At 45.3% G+C, this 15,026-nt stretch overlaps 1 protein-coding gene across 2 annotated transcripts in view; it reads right to left on the reverse strand.

Annotated features, from left to right (window-relative positions):
• LOC106583629 (plexin-B1) overlaps positions 1 to 15,026 on the reverse strand; it is a 265,716-nt gene that overhangs the window by 79,991 nt on the left and 170,699 nt on the right. For both annotated transcript variants that reach the window (XM_014168018.2, XM_045705108.1), the window contains exons 3-7: positions 13,960 to 14,052; positions 12,606 to 13,743; positions 9,835 to 10,017; positions 3,410 to 3,538; positions 2,912 to 3,012 (exon numbers count right to left, since the gene is read on the reverse strand). In XM_014168018.2, the coding sequence (XP_014023493.1) occupies positions 2,912 to 3,012; positions 3,410 to 3,538; positions 9,835 to 10,017; positions 12,606 to 13,733 (1,541 nt within the window). In that variant the 5' untranslated portion in view covers positions 13,734 to 13,743; positions 13,960 to 14,052. The remainder of the gene's footprint in view (positions 1 to 2,911; positions 3,013 to 3,409; positions 3,539 to 9,834; positions 10,018 to 12,605; positions 13,744 to 13,959; positions 14,053 to 15,026) is intronic.

A 15,026-nucleotide genomic window follows, 5' to 3' on the forward strand; every position in this document is an offset into this window, starting at 1 on the left:
AAATGGTCTGTGGCTGGTTTTCATGTTTTCTGGCTAGGCCCCTTAGTTCCAGTGAAGGGAAATCTTAACGATGTAGCATTCAATGACATTCTCAACGATTCTGTGTTTCCAACTTTGTGGAAACAGTTTGGAGAAAGCCCTTCCCTGTTTCAGCACATAAAGCAAGGTCCATACAGAAATTGTTTGTCAAGGTTCGTGTGGAAGAACTTGACTGGCCTGCACAGAGCCCTGACCTCAACGAATACCTTTGAGATTAATTGCAACGCTGACTGCGAGCCAGGCCTAATCACACAACATCAGTGCCCAACCTCACTAACGCACGTGGCTGAATGGAAGTAAGTCCCCGTAGCAATGTTCCAACATCTAGTGGAAAGCCTTCCCAGAAGAGAGGAGGCTGGTATACCAACTCCATATTTTGGTAATGTTGTGTACATACAATGTACTATCAGCATAGCATACTGTTACAGAAATAGTACATACTTAGAATACACTGAGTGTACAAAACATAAGGAACACCTTCCTAATATTTAGTTGCATCCCCTTTAGCCCTCAGAACAGCCTCAATTCGTCTGGACATGGACTCGACAAGGTGTCGAAAGCGTTCCACAGGGATGCTGGCCTGTGTTAACTGCAATGCTTCCCACAGTTGGCTGGATGTCCTTTGGATGGTAGACCATTCTTAATACACACGGGAAACTGTTGAGTGTGAAAAACCCAGCAGCATTGCAGCTCTTGACACAAACAGGTGTGCCTGGCACCAACTACCATACCACCTTCAAAGGCACAATATTTGGCATTGCCCATTTACCCTCTGAATGGCACACATACACAATCCATGTCTCAAATGTCTCCTCCCCTTCATCTACACTGATTTGAAATTGATTTAACAAGTGACATCAATAAGGGATCATATCTTTCACCTGGATTCACCTGGTCAGCCTATGTCATGGTATGAGCAGGTGTTCTTAATATTTTGTACACTCAGTGTATATTATTATTATGTCATAATGTAATGGATACATAATTGTCTTTACATCATACCACTATAGCACAGGAGGGGGAGAGAGGGGGGAACAGAGGGAGGGAGAGGGGAAATGGAGAGTCCGAGGGAGGTAGAATGGGAGGAGTAGAGGGGGCAGAAGGAAGTACGAGAAAGGAGGAAGAATGGGAGGAGGAGGAAGAGGAGGAAGAGAAGAGCAACAGGGGAATCAGGGCCAAAGGGGTGATGGGAGAAATATACATTGACTGACTTTCCTTGTTTTTTAATGAGACATCCTGATTGGTTTGAAATGGAGAAGAAAATAGGAAAATGTGAAAGGAAGACAGAAATAACAGAGAGAGCGGAGGGCGAGACCGGTGGTCAAGGTGCAGGACAAAAAGGGAGAGGGAGACATGAGGGGGAAACGAGGGGGATGAGGGAGAGAGGAACAGATGGTAGTAATCCTGCTGAGTAAACAACTAACTGAAGCTTTTAAGATGACTTGGCAAAGATTCTGGTCAGAACAAGGAGCTGTGCCAGCATTCTGTTGTTGTTGCTGGGCCGATGACTTCCTAGTATGTTGTTGCTGGGCCAATGACTTCCTAGTATGTTGTTGCTGGGCCAATGACTTCCTAGTATGTTGTTGCTGGGCCAATGACTTCCTAGTATGTTGTTGCTGGGCCAATGACTTCCTAGTATGTTGTTGCTGGGCCAATGACTTCCTAGTATGTTGTTGCTGGGCCAATGACTTCCTAGTATGTTGTTGCTGGGCCAATGACTTCCTAGTATGTTGTTGCTGGGCCAATGACTTCCTAGTATGTTGTTGCGGGCCAATGACTTCCTAGTATGTTGTTGCTGGGCCAATGACTTCCTAGTATGTTGTTGCTGGGCCAATGACTTCCTAGTATGTTGTTGCTGGGCCAATGACTTCCTAGTATGCTGTTGCTGGGCCAATGACTTCCTACTATGTTGTTGCTGGGCCAATGACTTCCTAGTATGTTGTTGCTGGGCCAATGACTTCCTAGTATGTTGTTGCTGGGCCAATGACTTCCTAGTATGTTGTTGCTGGGCCAATGACTTCCTAGTATGTTGTTGCTGGGCCAATGACTTCCTAGTATGTTGTTGCTGGGCCAATTACTTCCTAGTATGTTGTTTATGTGCTTAGTTGTGAGTGTATGGAGAAAAGCCTGGGTTTGGCTACTGTAGCTACTACTCAAACGATTGCCCACTTAAATAAAAGTTCAATAAAATTAAAAGATGCACTTTGCAGAAATCGCTCTGCCATATCCTGGTTGTTAAAATTCTAATAGTTTGCCTAATTTCAGTTTATGTGACAAAACATGCAATGTATAGTGTAGAGAATCATTCTACCATCTAAACCGCTGTGAAATATATTTTCCATAACCAACAATATTGTATTTTCAGCTGTTTGAAGCTGGTGTACAAAACCGAAAGTTAAAGACGCAAAAACGAAACTTAAAAAACAGAAAGCATTGAAATAGCACACATAGAACAGACCTACTGCTTCTTATACGTGCTTTTAATGAGAATAAACAATCGATAACTCACTTTTCTATGTGAATTTTGTCAGGTCGCCCAAAAAGTTACATATTGTACATTAGCCTTAAAACATGAGCAATACCTACGACTATCTACTGTATTTGACATAATTTCTCACATACGCCAGCATGAGAGGTACCACAAACACCTTCTCTGACTGCGTTGTGCCCAGCCATAATATCTAGGGCCCTGAGTTTTCCTAGGCCACAACTGACCAGGGAAACCTCTGGCTCTAGTTTGATATGTTGACCCTTTAACCAGGGCCAGGGTTGGGCGGATTACTAAATGTAATTGGTTACTGATTACATATGACTTGACAATAAAAGTAATTAGTTAGCTAATCCATTGGATTACTCAGAGTGAGTGGCTTACCTCCCCTCCAGGACACACCATCCACAGTAGGGGTCGTGGGCAGACAGACAGGCTTGGCAGTCCAGGTGTTCGTGGCACTCAGCCACTGGCCTCTTCTGGAGCTATGGCCCCAACAAAACAACAGGCAATATTCAGTCATTATGTGCAACGCATGGTAAACAATGAGACCCATTTCGGACACAGAACTATTGCCCAAAACTGTTGCCACTTACCTGATAGATAAAAGGATTGGATAGAAATAAAGCAATGTGGTGAAAATGTTGCAGAGTCTATGAGGACTTTGCATGGAGCCATTACTATAAACTGAACCTGGTCTCAATAGAGCCGTGGACGACTTGACCACTGTGCCGGTGTGAAGGGAAGAAATTAAAGTTGTTGTGTTGGTAGTGTACTGTTGGTGTCAGAAGTGGGATTCATGTGTGACAAACTGCCAATGAGCAGAGGAGTTGGCAGGATAGCACCAACAAACAGATCTAGGACCAGGCTAGTGTACTGTACCATGGTGGACGTCATGATGAAAAGATGCTCCTCAGACTGATCCAGGAGCAGGTCAGAGCTGATGGCCGCGTTGGCCTGGATGGAGATGACGGCGTACTCCTCCACCTCACCGTTAGGGCCCAGAAACACCTGGAAAACAAACATTCAAATAGTTAAAAAACCTATTAGGTACATTTCATTAAAGCAAACAGATAAAGGAGTACAGAACTAGGGTCACTCGTATGAAAAGAAAACATGCACACATTGCTCCAATAGGGTTAGCCAACTTTAGGGAATTGTAAAGTGGGATAATTATTTTAATTTTATTTAACCTTTATTTAACTAGGCAAGTCAGTTAAAAACAAATTCTTATTTACAATGACGGCCTACACTGGCCAAACCCAGACCATACTGGGCCAAATTGTGCACTACCCTATGGGACTCCCACTCACGGCCGGTTGTGATACAGCCTCGATTCGAACCAGGGTGTCTGTAGTGATGCCTCTAGCACTGAGACGCAGTGCCTTAGACCGCTGCGCCACTTGGGAGCCCAATCATTAGCGAGGATCGCTACAATATTATAGAATCTATAGATTCTATTTGTAAAAATGTATCAGAAACTCTATTTGAGTGTGTTATATAAAATGTTTCAATTGCAACACCTACAAATGATCCCTTATCAGAAACATCTGTTTAATTTGTTTTCCCAAATACCCACTCAACATACTCCTAGTTCTAGAATTCACCAGCCAGGGAGACAAATAGCATGGTCAGTTCAATTTAGCCACTAGGAACAACAATCATGCTACATAGAATTACGTTGGTGTTTGAGTTTAAATGGTAAAACATCATCAGTCCTGAAAGCATAGAAAGATGGACGGTTCTGTTTGGATGATTTGGGATGCCAATCTAAATGTTTGTCTTGAGAAGGTCAACTGGCTACACAGTATTAGTTTGTGGCAATTAGATGTTGTTCACTCAGTCATCTCCCTCACTCTCTCTTTCCAATATGGGTTTATTTTTTATTTTCATTTGACCTTTATTTAACTAGGCAAGACAGTTAAGAACAAATTCTTATTTTCAATGACGGGGACAGATTTTTACCTTGTCAGCTCGGGGATTCAATCTTGCAACCTTTCGGTTACTAGTCCAACGCACTAACCACTAGGCTACCTGCAGCCCGTGTGTGTGTGTGTGTGTGTGTGTGTGTGTGTGTGTGTGTGTGTGTGTGTGAGTGTGCCTACACGTGTGCGCGCATGCAACTGTTGCAATATTATTTCAATCCGTATGTATATTTCTTCAAAATACGCAGAGATTTGCCTTGGCATTCCATGAAAAGAAAGTCCAATACAATGTGTCGAAGCCCAACGCTTTCTCCCCTTTGAAGAGGGAGAATCTAATTTAAAATATGTTTCATGTCTGGCAACCCGTCTGGCCTGTCTGTTCTGTGGAGTTACCATGTTAGGGGACTAATAGTTCTTTAGTGTGGGCTAAATGGCTGTTATAAAGAGCCTGGACAGTCTAAGCCTTTGACGAACGCTGGAATAAAAAATAAAAAAAATAAAACAGCTGGGTGATTCTCACGAAACCAGTTTTAAAAGGTCCGCAGCAAATTCAGTTACAAAACCATGATGCATCTGCAAAAATCAACTATCATTCTGAAGACTAAGATGTCTAGTTTTTGGGAAAGTATCTTATTTTACACAGAATTGTGTACATTTTCACCCCAAATTCTCATTACCGAAATGCCTTCGGATTAAATTCTCGGGTTACGTTTTACAAATTTACGTTAGGTTTTTCTAACTAATTTCAATAAAACACAAAATATTTTGGTATAGTTTCATGTTCCTGTAAAATAAAAAAATAAATGTATTTACCCATGATGCATTCAAATAATCAAAGCTTGATGAGTTGGTTATTTGAATAAACTGTGTAGTGCTAGATCAAAAACCAAAATGTGCACTAAATACCTCTTTCACTGCTAATTCACCTAGCAGGTGTCAGTCATGTGCAGACCTTGGTTCAAATACATGGGTATTTAGGTATTTGTTATTTAAAATATTTCCATTCTTTTTCTTTTTTTCAAATAATGTGGTGCCGAATAAACTACTTCATTTAAAAGTATTAGAAAATATTTAATTAATTTCCTATTAATAGCTTACTATTTGAAACTATTTTCAAATACATTATTTCAAATACCCCTAGGACCAAACAGACCAGGGTTCAAATGCATGGGAGTATTTGATATTTTTTTAATGAAAAATACACTTGTCGATGTATTTGAGTATTTTCAAATACATGCCAATACTTTTTGTAAGTGTATTCCCAAATACATCCCAATACATATATTTTTTGAATCTACGTAACAATACTTAGTAATTGAAATAGTATTTGAACCAGCTCTGATCATGTGCTGTAATATGCTACATCCCAGAGGCATACTGTATATAGTCTGGGACTACAGTAAGGAGGACAGTAGCAACAATGAGTGACAGAGTCATCATACACGCATCTGGTGACCGTGACATTCACACAATTCGGTAGTGTGTATGCATGTGTGTATGTGTGTATGTGTGCGTGTATGTGTGTATGTGTGTATGCGTGCATACGTATGTGTGTGTATGCATATGTATGTATGCATGCATGATAGTCTATGGAAAGAGAATAGGGCATTCTATTTAGAACTCTGCTGTCTTTGCCATCTATTTGCCAGTCAGTGATGACTGTGCCCTGAACACACACTGTGTGAGACTCAAACACAAAACCCTGAGTCATGGAGTCCTAGTTAGCCAGACATCATGAAGAATGGCCCCATTGGCCAGTGGTGTTGTTATGTGGTCAGTGTGTAAAAATATTGTTAAAGGGTGTCATTGTGCTCCCTGCTCTGCTCCACCCCAGTCACAACCGCAATGCAGCCATTGACAAAAATGAAACAAAGTGCAAATTGTTAGCGCTAGTCACTACTCCCAGTGAGAGTCTGGGAGTGAGAGAACTCGCTGTTACTAAGAACTCGCTATGCCTAAATACTCTGATACGGCGTCCTTGTCTTCGCTGACAGTTGAACGGACTGGATGGATTTAAACTACTGAGATGTCCCCTATGAGCCCCCGCCACATCACCCACTCAAATTCCCATGTCTGGGTGATATAAACTCAACCCTTGGCACTAATGCATTTCAAGACCATATTTGAAGTGGGTTGTTTTTGTATTTTCCCAAGCCCTCTATGTTTAGCACTACCATGTTATGTTAACCCAAGGCCTCTGTATGTATCACTACCATGTTATGTTAACCCAAGGCCTCTGTATGTGTCACTACCATGTTATGTTAACCCAAGGCCTCTGTATGTAGCACTACCATGTTATGTTAACCCAAGGCCTCTGTATGTGTCACTCCCATGTTATGTTAACCCAAGGCCTCTGTATGTGTCACTACCATGTTATGTTAACCCAAGGCCTCTGTATGTGTCACTCCCATGTTATGTTAACCCAAGGCCTCTGTATGTGTCACTCCCATGTTATGTTAACCCAAGGCCTCTGTATGTATCACTACCATGTTATGTTAACCCAAGGCCTCTGTATGTGTCACTCCCATGTTATGTTAACCCAAGGCCTCTGTATGTGTCACTACCATGTTATGTTAACCCAAGGCCTCTGTATGTGTCACTCCCATGTTATGTTAACCCAAGGCCTCTGTATGTGTCACTCCCATGTTATGTTAACCCAAGGCCTCTGTATGTATCACTACCATGTTATGTTAACCCAAGGCCTCTGTATGTATCACTACCATGTTATGTTAACCCAAGGCCTCTGTATGTATCACTACCATGTTATGTTAACCCAAGGCCTCTGTATGTATCACTACCATGTTATGTTAACCCAAGCCCTCTATGTTTAGCACTACCATGTTATGTTAACCCAAGCCCTCTATGTTTAGCACTACCATGTTATGTTAACCCAAAGGTGTGTTATCCCCCTCTTTTCCACCTCTCTTATTTACACAGGGTGTCGTCTACATCAGAGGCCGGTACAGGGTGTCGTCTACATCGGAGGCCGGTACAGGGTGTCGTCTACATCGGAGGTCGGTACAGGGTGTCGTCTACATCGGAGGCCGGTACAGGGTGTCGTCTACATCGGAGGCCGGTACAGGGTGTCGTCTACATCGGAGGCCGGTACAGGGTGTCGTCTACATCGGAGGCCGGTACAGGGTGTCGTCTACATCGGAGGCCGGTACAGGGTGTCGTCTACATCGGAGGACGGTACAGGGTGTCGTCTACATCGGAGGCCGGTACAGGGTGTCGTCTACATCGGAGGCCAGTACAGGGTGTCGTCTACATCGGAGGACGGTACAGGGTGTCGTCTACATCGGAGGCCGGTACAGGGTGTCGTCTACATCGGAGGCCGGTACAGGGTGTCGTCTACATCGGAGGCCGGTACAGGGTGTCGTCTACATCGGAGGCCGGTACAGGGTGTCGTCTACATCGGAGGACGGTACAGAGTGTCGTCTACATCGGAGGACGGTACAGGGTGTCGTCTACATCGCAGGACGGTACAGGGTGTCGTCTACATCAGAGGACGGTACAGGGTGTCGTCTACATCGGAGGCCGGTACAGGGTGTCGTCTACATCGGAGGACGGTACAGGGTGTCGTCTACATCGGAGGCCGGTACAGGGTGTCGTCTACATCGGAGGACGGTACAGGGTGTCGTCTACATCGCAGGACGGTACAGGGTGTCGTCTACATCGCAGGACGGTACAGGGTGTCGTCTACATCGGAGGACGGTACAGGGTGTCGTCTACATCAGAGGACGGTACAGGGTGTCGTCTACATCGCAGGACGGTACAGGGTGTCGTCTACATCGGAGGACGGTACAGGGTGTCGTCTACATCAGAGGACGGTACAGGGTGTCGTCTACATCGCAGGACGGTACAGGGTGTCGTCTACATCGGAGGACGGTACAGGGTGTCGTCTACATCGCAGGACGGTACAGGGTGTCGTCTACATCGCAGGACGGTACAGGGTGTCGTCTACATCGGAGGACGGTACAGGGTGTCGTCTACATCGGAGGACGGTACAGGGTGTCGTCTACATCGGAGGACGGTACAGGGTGTCGTCTACATCGGAGGACGGTACAGGGTGTCGTCTACATCGCAGGACGGTACAGGGTGTCGTCTACATCGGAGGACGGTACAGGGTGTCGTCTACATCGCAGGACGGTACAGGGTGTCGTCTATATCTGAGGCTGGTACAAGGTGTTGTCTATATCTGAGGCTGGTACAGTGGATGTAGGAATATCCCTCCTAGTGTGTATGATTAATAATAGTGTCAGTCTACGCTGCCCTTCTATCAGTGCACTGGTTGATGTTGGACCAACGCTGCCTTTCTCTGTTGTGGTTTACAAACAATACAGTAATACGTCTTACGAAACAGGACAAAAAAGAAAGAAAGCAAGCGGTGAAAAAAATATATAAGAACAGCCAAAGAAAAGAGAGAAAGAGCAGATTTCTCATTGTCCATAACAGTACAAGTGTTATCTGGCACATGCAGGGAAAAGCAGATGCATTAGTTAGTTACCTGGTCCAGTTGGTCCGGTTTGCTCTAGCTATTATTTCTGGAATGTTGACTTCAGTCTGCGCTACTATGGAAGGGTAAAATGTCTGATCTCTTGCATATGTACTTGTTTGTCTGTCTGGCTAGTTTTCTGTGAATATCTGTCTAGGTCTACGTAGGGGCTGAGGTTATTCAGGGCTGATCAAAGGCTCACTTAATGCAATGGAATGTACTGAAATGTACCGTATACAAAATGTACTGTATAACATACAAGACACAGAAACAACCAGCAGAGAACATGTCCAGCCAGGTCCTGTTTTGAAGGTGTACAACATATTGAGGACACCTTCCTAATATTGAGTTGCTCCCCCATTTGCCCTCAAAACAGCCTCAATTCGTCTGGACATGGACTCTACAAGGTGTCGAAAGCGTTCCACAGGGATGCTGGCCCATTTTGACTCCAATGCTTCCTACAGTTGTGTCAAGTTGGCTTATTGTCCTTTGGGTGGTGGACCATTCTTAATACACACAGGAAACTGTTGACCGTGAAAAACACAGCAGCTTTGCAGTTCTTGACACAAACCAGTGCGCCTGGCACCTACTACCATACCCCGTTCAAAGGCGCTTACATTTTTTGTCTTGCCCATTCACCCTCTGAATGGCACACATCACAATCCATGTCTCAATTTTCTCAAGGCATAAAAATCCTTCTTTAACCTGTCTCCTCACCTTCACCTACACTGATTGAAGTGGATTTAATAGGTGACATCCATAAGCGATCACAGCTTTCACCTGGATTCACCTGGTCAGTCTACATCATGGAATGAGCAGGTGTCCTTAATGTTTTGTACACTCAATATAAATCGCTCCATTAGTTTTATCATCGCGATTGTCTCTACCTTGCGCAGGTTTCCCTTGGAATCCCCCAGGAAGGCGATTGTATGTCCCGCCCTCACGCTGACGGCCACAGCGGTGAGACGGGCGGTTGGGCTGTCCAATATGGGCTCGGCTTCCACAGCCACCCGGCTGGCCATTGGACTGGGGGTGTGGTCTGAACCACATGGGTAGGCATCCAGGGTGTTCTATAGTTCAAGAGGGAAATAATTAGAAAATTGATTTAATTTAGAGATGTATGGACACAATTTATTAAAGTAGGTGCAATTTATCAACTTCATTATGATAAATATTACCAGCTTATGAGTTCCTGCAACAAAAACAATAGGGGTCAAGTAATAAACATTGGGATCCAACACTGTTGATAGGTATGTGTGTTGATGGTTTTATGTGGTGTTGGTGTATTGTTACTATTTGTAACAGAGTTTATGTTCACGGAACTAGAGCTAGCCTAGCATTAGCACATCTCCCATCCCTCCATCTTCCTCCCTCTCACACACACACCCCCTCTATCCATCTCCCTCCCACACACACACACACACACACACACACACACACACACACACACACACACACACACACCCCTCTATCTATCTCCCTCCCTCACACACACACACACACACACACACACACACCCTCCCTCCCTCCCTCCCTCTCACACACCCACTCCATTTATCTCCCTCCCTCCCTCTCACACACCCACTCCATTTATCTCCCTCTCACATACCCATCCTTCTATCCATCCATCCTTCTATCCATCCATCCATCCATCTCCCGCCCTCTCACACACCCACTCCATTTATCTCCCTCTCACACACCCATCCATCCATCTATCCATCCAGCCATCCATCTCCCTCCCTCTCACACACACACCCTCCCGCCCTCTCACACACCCACTCCATTTATCTCCCTCCCTCCCTCTCACACACCCATCCATCCATCTATCCATCCAGCCATCTATCCATCCAGCCATCTATCCATCCATCTCCCTCCCTCTCACACACCCACTCCATCCTTCTATCCATCCATCTATCTATCTCCCTCCCAATTAAATTCAAGTGGCTTTATTGGCATGGGAAACATATGTTAACATTGCCAAAGCAAGTGAAGTAGATAATAAACAAAAGTGAAATAAACAATAAAAATGAACAGTAAACATTACACACAGTTCCAAAAGAATAAAGACAATACAAATGTCATATTATGTATATATACAGTGTTGTAACAAATGTACAAATGGTTAAAGTCCCAAAAGGAAAATAAATTAGCATAAATATGGGTTGTATTTACAACCATAAAGGGCAATGGGTTCTATAACTGATTCAAGTATTTTTAGCCAGATCCTAATTGGTATGTTGAAGTTAATGTTCCTTTTGATGGCATAGAATGCCCTTCTTGCCTTGTCTCAGATCGTTCACAGCTTTGTGGAAGTTACCTGTGGTGGTGATGTTTAGGCCTCCCTCTCACACACCCACTCCGTCTCTCTCACACACACACGTTTCTCCTCATTTCCTCTCTCTTCCTCCCTGTCCCGTCTGCTTCCCTGTTGCAATCTCCCTCGTTCCGGTCTCAGCGGTGGGTGACTTCATCCATCCTTGTCAGTCCTGGTTAAATGTGGCCCTCTCACTAAGGCTAATGTTACGATCGATTCCCCCCCTTACAATCCTATTACATTATCCTACTGTGTCCTAAATGGCACCCTATTCCCTTTGTAGTGCACTACTTTTGGAAGGGCCCATAGGGCTCTGGTCAAAAACAGTGCAATAAATAGGGAATAGGGTGCCATTTGGGACACAGCCCCACCAAACTAATGTTCCCCGACCCCATCGGAAGGTAAACAGCATTCAGGGGTCAGAGGTTAAGACCTCTTCTGTGTCCTCTATGGGGTGTATCATTAAATACACTGTGGCTCAGTGCCCACCCACTGAAGTCGGAGCGGTAGTCGTACACACACACACACACACACAACGGGGTCATTACGAGAAAGTCATCTAATTTAATTCCACAAATAGAAGGATTACATTTGTCCGTACTAAAATATCAAATTCAATTTCATTGAATTTCTAACATGGAGGTCACGTCGCAGAAGCTGAATGACCCTGGAAGCAACCAATCTAGTAGTAGAATTACAGTAAATCCTAAAGACATTCTGACTTGGTAAGAAACAACATCTTTATCGGTATATGTAGATTAAACGCAGTTCCACTAATTTACAGTCCCCTATTTGCCTGGTAACTTAAGATGGTGACAGCATACATGGTATATTATCATCACTTCATAATAGTCTAATTCTACCACTAGATTTAAGTAGCTTTATGTATCAATTGCATGCCATGTAATTTCCTAATAATTTGTCCTGTCCAGGTGAACAGGACAAATACATAAAGCAGGAGCAGACGATAAAACAAGGATCAGGCTGCTTACCATTTGGCCTCCAAATAGTTACAAAATGTTAGATTTTTAGAAGCAAGCACTGGAAGGTACCCACTGTTGCCTCATGACCTCCTCATACTAGGTAGCCTAAATAGCAGCAATAAAAGGATTGTAAACTAAAGTGCTAAAATTAGGCAAGCAGTGTTCAAATACTATTCTAAATCATTTCCAATACTTCACCGAGGCTCGATTGGAACTAATAGAATAGTCGCAAAACGGCAAACCCTGTCCATCTGGCACTTCAGACAGGTTAAAGCAAACGCTAAAAGATTTAGAAAGATTTCAAACACAATTTGAACCCAGGACTGAATAAAATAAGGACCTGGCAAGTCAATCTACTCACCGACGGCAGGTTGGCGCAGTTGGATTTGACTTCGTACTCGATGTAGGCCGCCTCCCCCCCTCCCTCGGCACGACCGAACTGTGTGTAGCACAGGTCCCTGGTGGAGTTGATCCTGTGGTCCAGATCGTCCAGGTTAAACATGCAGAGAGCCGAGTCCTCACTGGGCCGATGGGTGGAGAACACCCCCAGGAGCACCTCGGCTTGCCCAGCTTCGCCCCCACTGCCCCTGGGTGGTAGACCAAGGCGGACAGCCTGGAGCAGGTTGTAGCTCTTACCGGCCGCCGAGCGACAGGCCAGAGGAACTTCCACGTACGAGTAGTAGGCCTGGTCATCCAGGCAGATGCGCGACACGTAGGTACGGTACTCGCGCGACTGGGACTTAAGGTCACGCCGGTAGAAAAGGAAGTAGACGTGCTGGCGCTGGGCAAAGGAGGCCACGAAGTGGTGGTCGTACTCCGAGAGGCGGCCCGCCACCGATAGCTTTGCAGTTTCTTCGTAGGAAAAGATGGGCTCCTGGGCTAGGTTGCGCGTGGAGATAGGTGGGTGGCTGCTGGTGTAGCCGCGACCCACAAAGAGCACGGGCTGGCGGTCAGGGCGGGAGCGCACCACCAGGCCCACCGTGCTCACGTTGGGGTGGTTGGCTGCCACGTACTGCGTGTCCACAGGCCGCTCGGCTGAGAACAGCACTGTACCCACAGAGTCTAAACTCCGCTTCTGGCAGATGCCCTGGTTGATGCTGCCACATGTGATCAGTTCCATAGAGTAGGGGTCCACCAGCAGGAGCTTGTTGTGATTGCTGGTGGGCCGCGCCTGTGGGCAGTTGCCCTCGGTGACGGGTGGCAGGCACTCACGGCTGTCCGTCACGGGTCCGGTGTCGAACTGGAGCTCGGCGGTCAGGTGGCGGTCCAGCTGGAAGAGGCGGTCCTGCGCCCCCACGTAGACACGTCCCACCACAGGGTCCGGGTGCAGGGTCATGTGCTCAAAGAGGGTGTCGTTGCGGGTAAAGGTGGGGTAGGGGGAGGAGGCCCAGGCCAGGCCATAGGAGGGCCAGCCAGCAGCTAGCAGCAGCAACAGTACTGGGGCTATCACCGGGACAGAGAAACCACGTCGCACCTTCCCCGGAGCCATGGCAACCAATCTGGCAACCCAGGAGAGAAAGCAAGGGATTCACACACACTTTACAACCTAGATAGATAACATACAGTATATAGATATGAGAAACATGAATATTCACGTCATTTAACTTCAAGTCACTAATGGTAAACTATACATTTATGAACAAAACAAGCCACCAAATATACTGATAAACTACATCTTATACCTAGATTAATGAATCAGAAAAATTTTCCCTCACCATTTGTTTCCAACAATGTGTTACAGAGGCATGTCACCCCTTGACCTCCCAGCAGCTTGGTTTGGTTAAAAACACCTCTCCTATGGCACCAATCTGTAAAACAAAGAGACAAATGGTTAATATCTCTGTAAACCAAGGAACACCAGTTCCAAGTGCAATTCGAAACCAATAACGCACTTTTACCACATAAAATGGTACAATCAAGCCACACATAAAAAAACATTTCCCCCGTCAGCGCATTTTCATGACAAATTGGGGAAAAGTCCAAATTACCCCCAATATCACAAAAACACCCACTGCATTGTGTACTTTGCATTGCCCAAACACCTCGTGTTAGCAACAAGTGTTAACACCAACACTAGAGTTAGCATGCTTCTTACTGAACAAATCCCTTCCTAATGCAAACACAAACGTAATGCAGAAATAATTAGTCATTTAATCCTGCTCCCGAAGTTACACACGTGACCAACCAGGGTTCGTCTCCAGCGCTTTACCTGAATGAATGATCCTAAAGCCTAGACGTCTTGGGTAAATCTCATGTCTCATTCCAAACCACCTCTATCACAATACTATAGTTGTGCACTGTGTGTTGTCTTGATAGTCTGTTTGACTAAATGGAGATCATTGGAAGGCATTCCCATTGAAATGCAAGTCAGACCTGCCTTTGCTCAGCAACATCGTTTTCACTGGCCTGGGAAGCCCTTCTTAGCACAAGCCAGGTCAAGTAGTGTCACACAGAGAACTTTCAGTACACCTACTTTCAGCCCTCCCCATTGCTAGGCTACGAGGCAAAAACACTTCATTTGAGCACAGTCACTAACACCCCTGGACACTTTCACCACAGTCATTCCTGGCACCAACAGACAGTCTGTCTTAAATGGCACACTATTCCCCATTTACCATAGGGCACTGGTCAAAAGTAGTGCACTATATAGGGAATAGGGTGCCATTTGGGACACATCCTCTCTCCACTTCTCCCTCTCCACTAACTGACGGCACCAGAGGCAAAGTCTCTCTTGATTGATGCCTTAGTTAGTGAAAATTACCAGAACATTCAAAACATGCAA

This window comes from Salmo salar, chromosome ssa22 (genome assembly GCF_905237065.1).
Source record: "Salmo salar chromosome ssa22, Ssal_v3.1, whole genome shotgun sequence".
NCBI classification, from domain to species: Eukaryota; Metazoa; Chordata; class Actinopteri; order Salmoniformes; family Salmonidae; genus Salmo; species Salmo salar.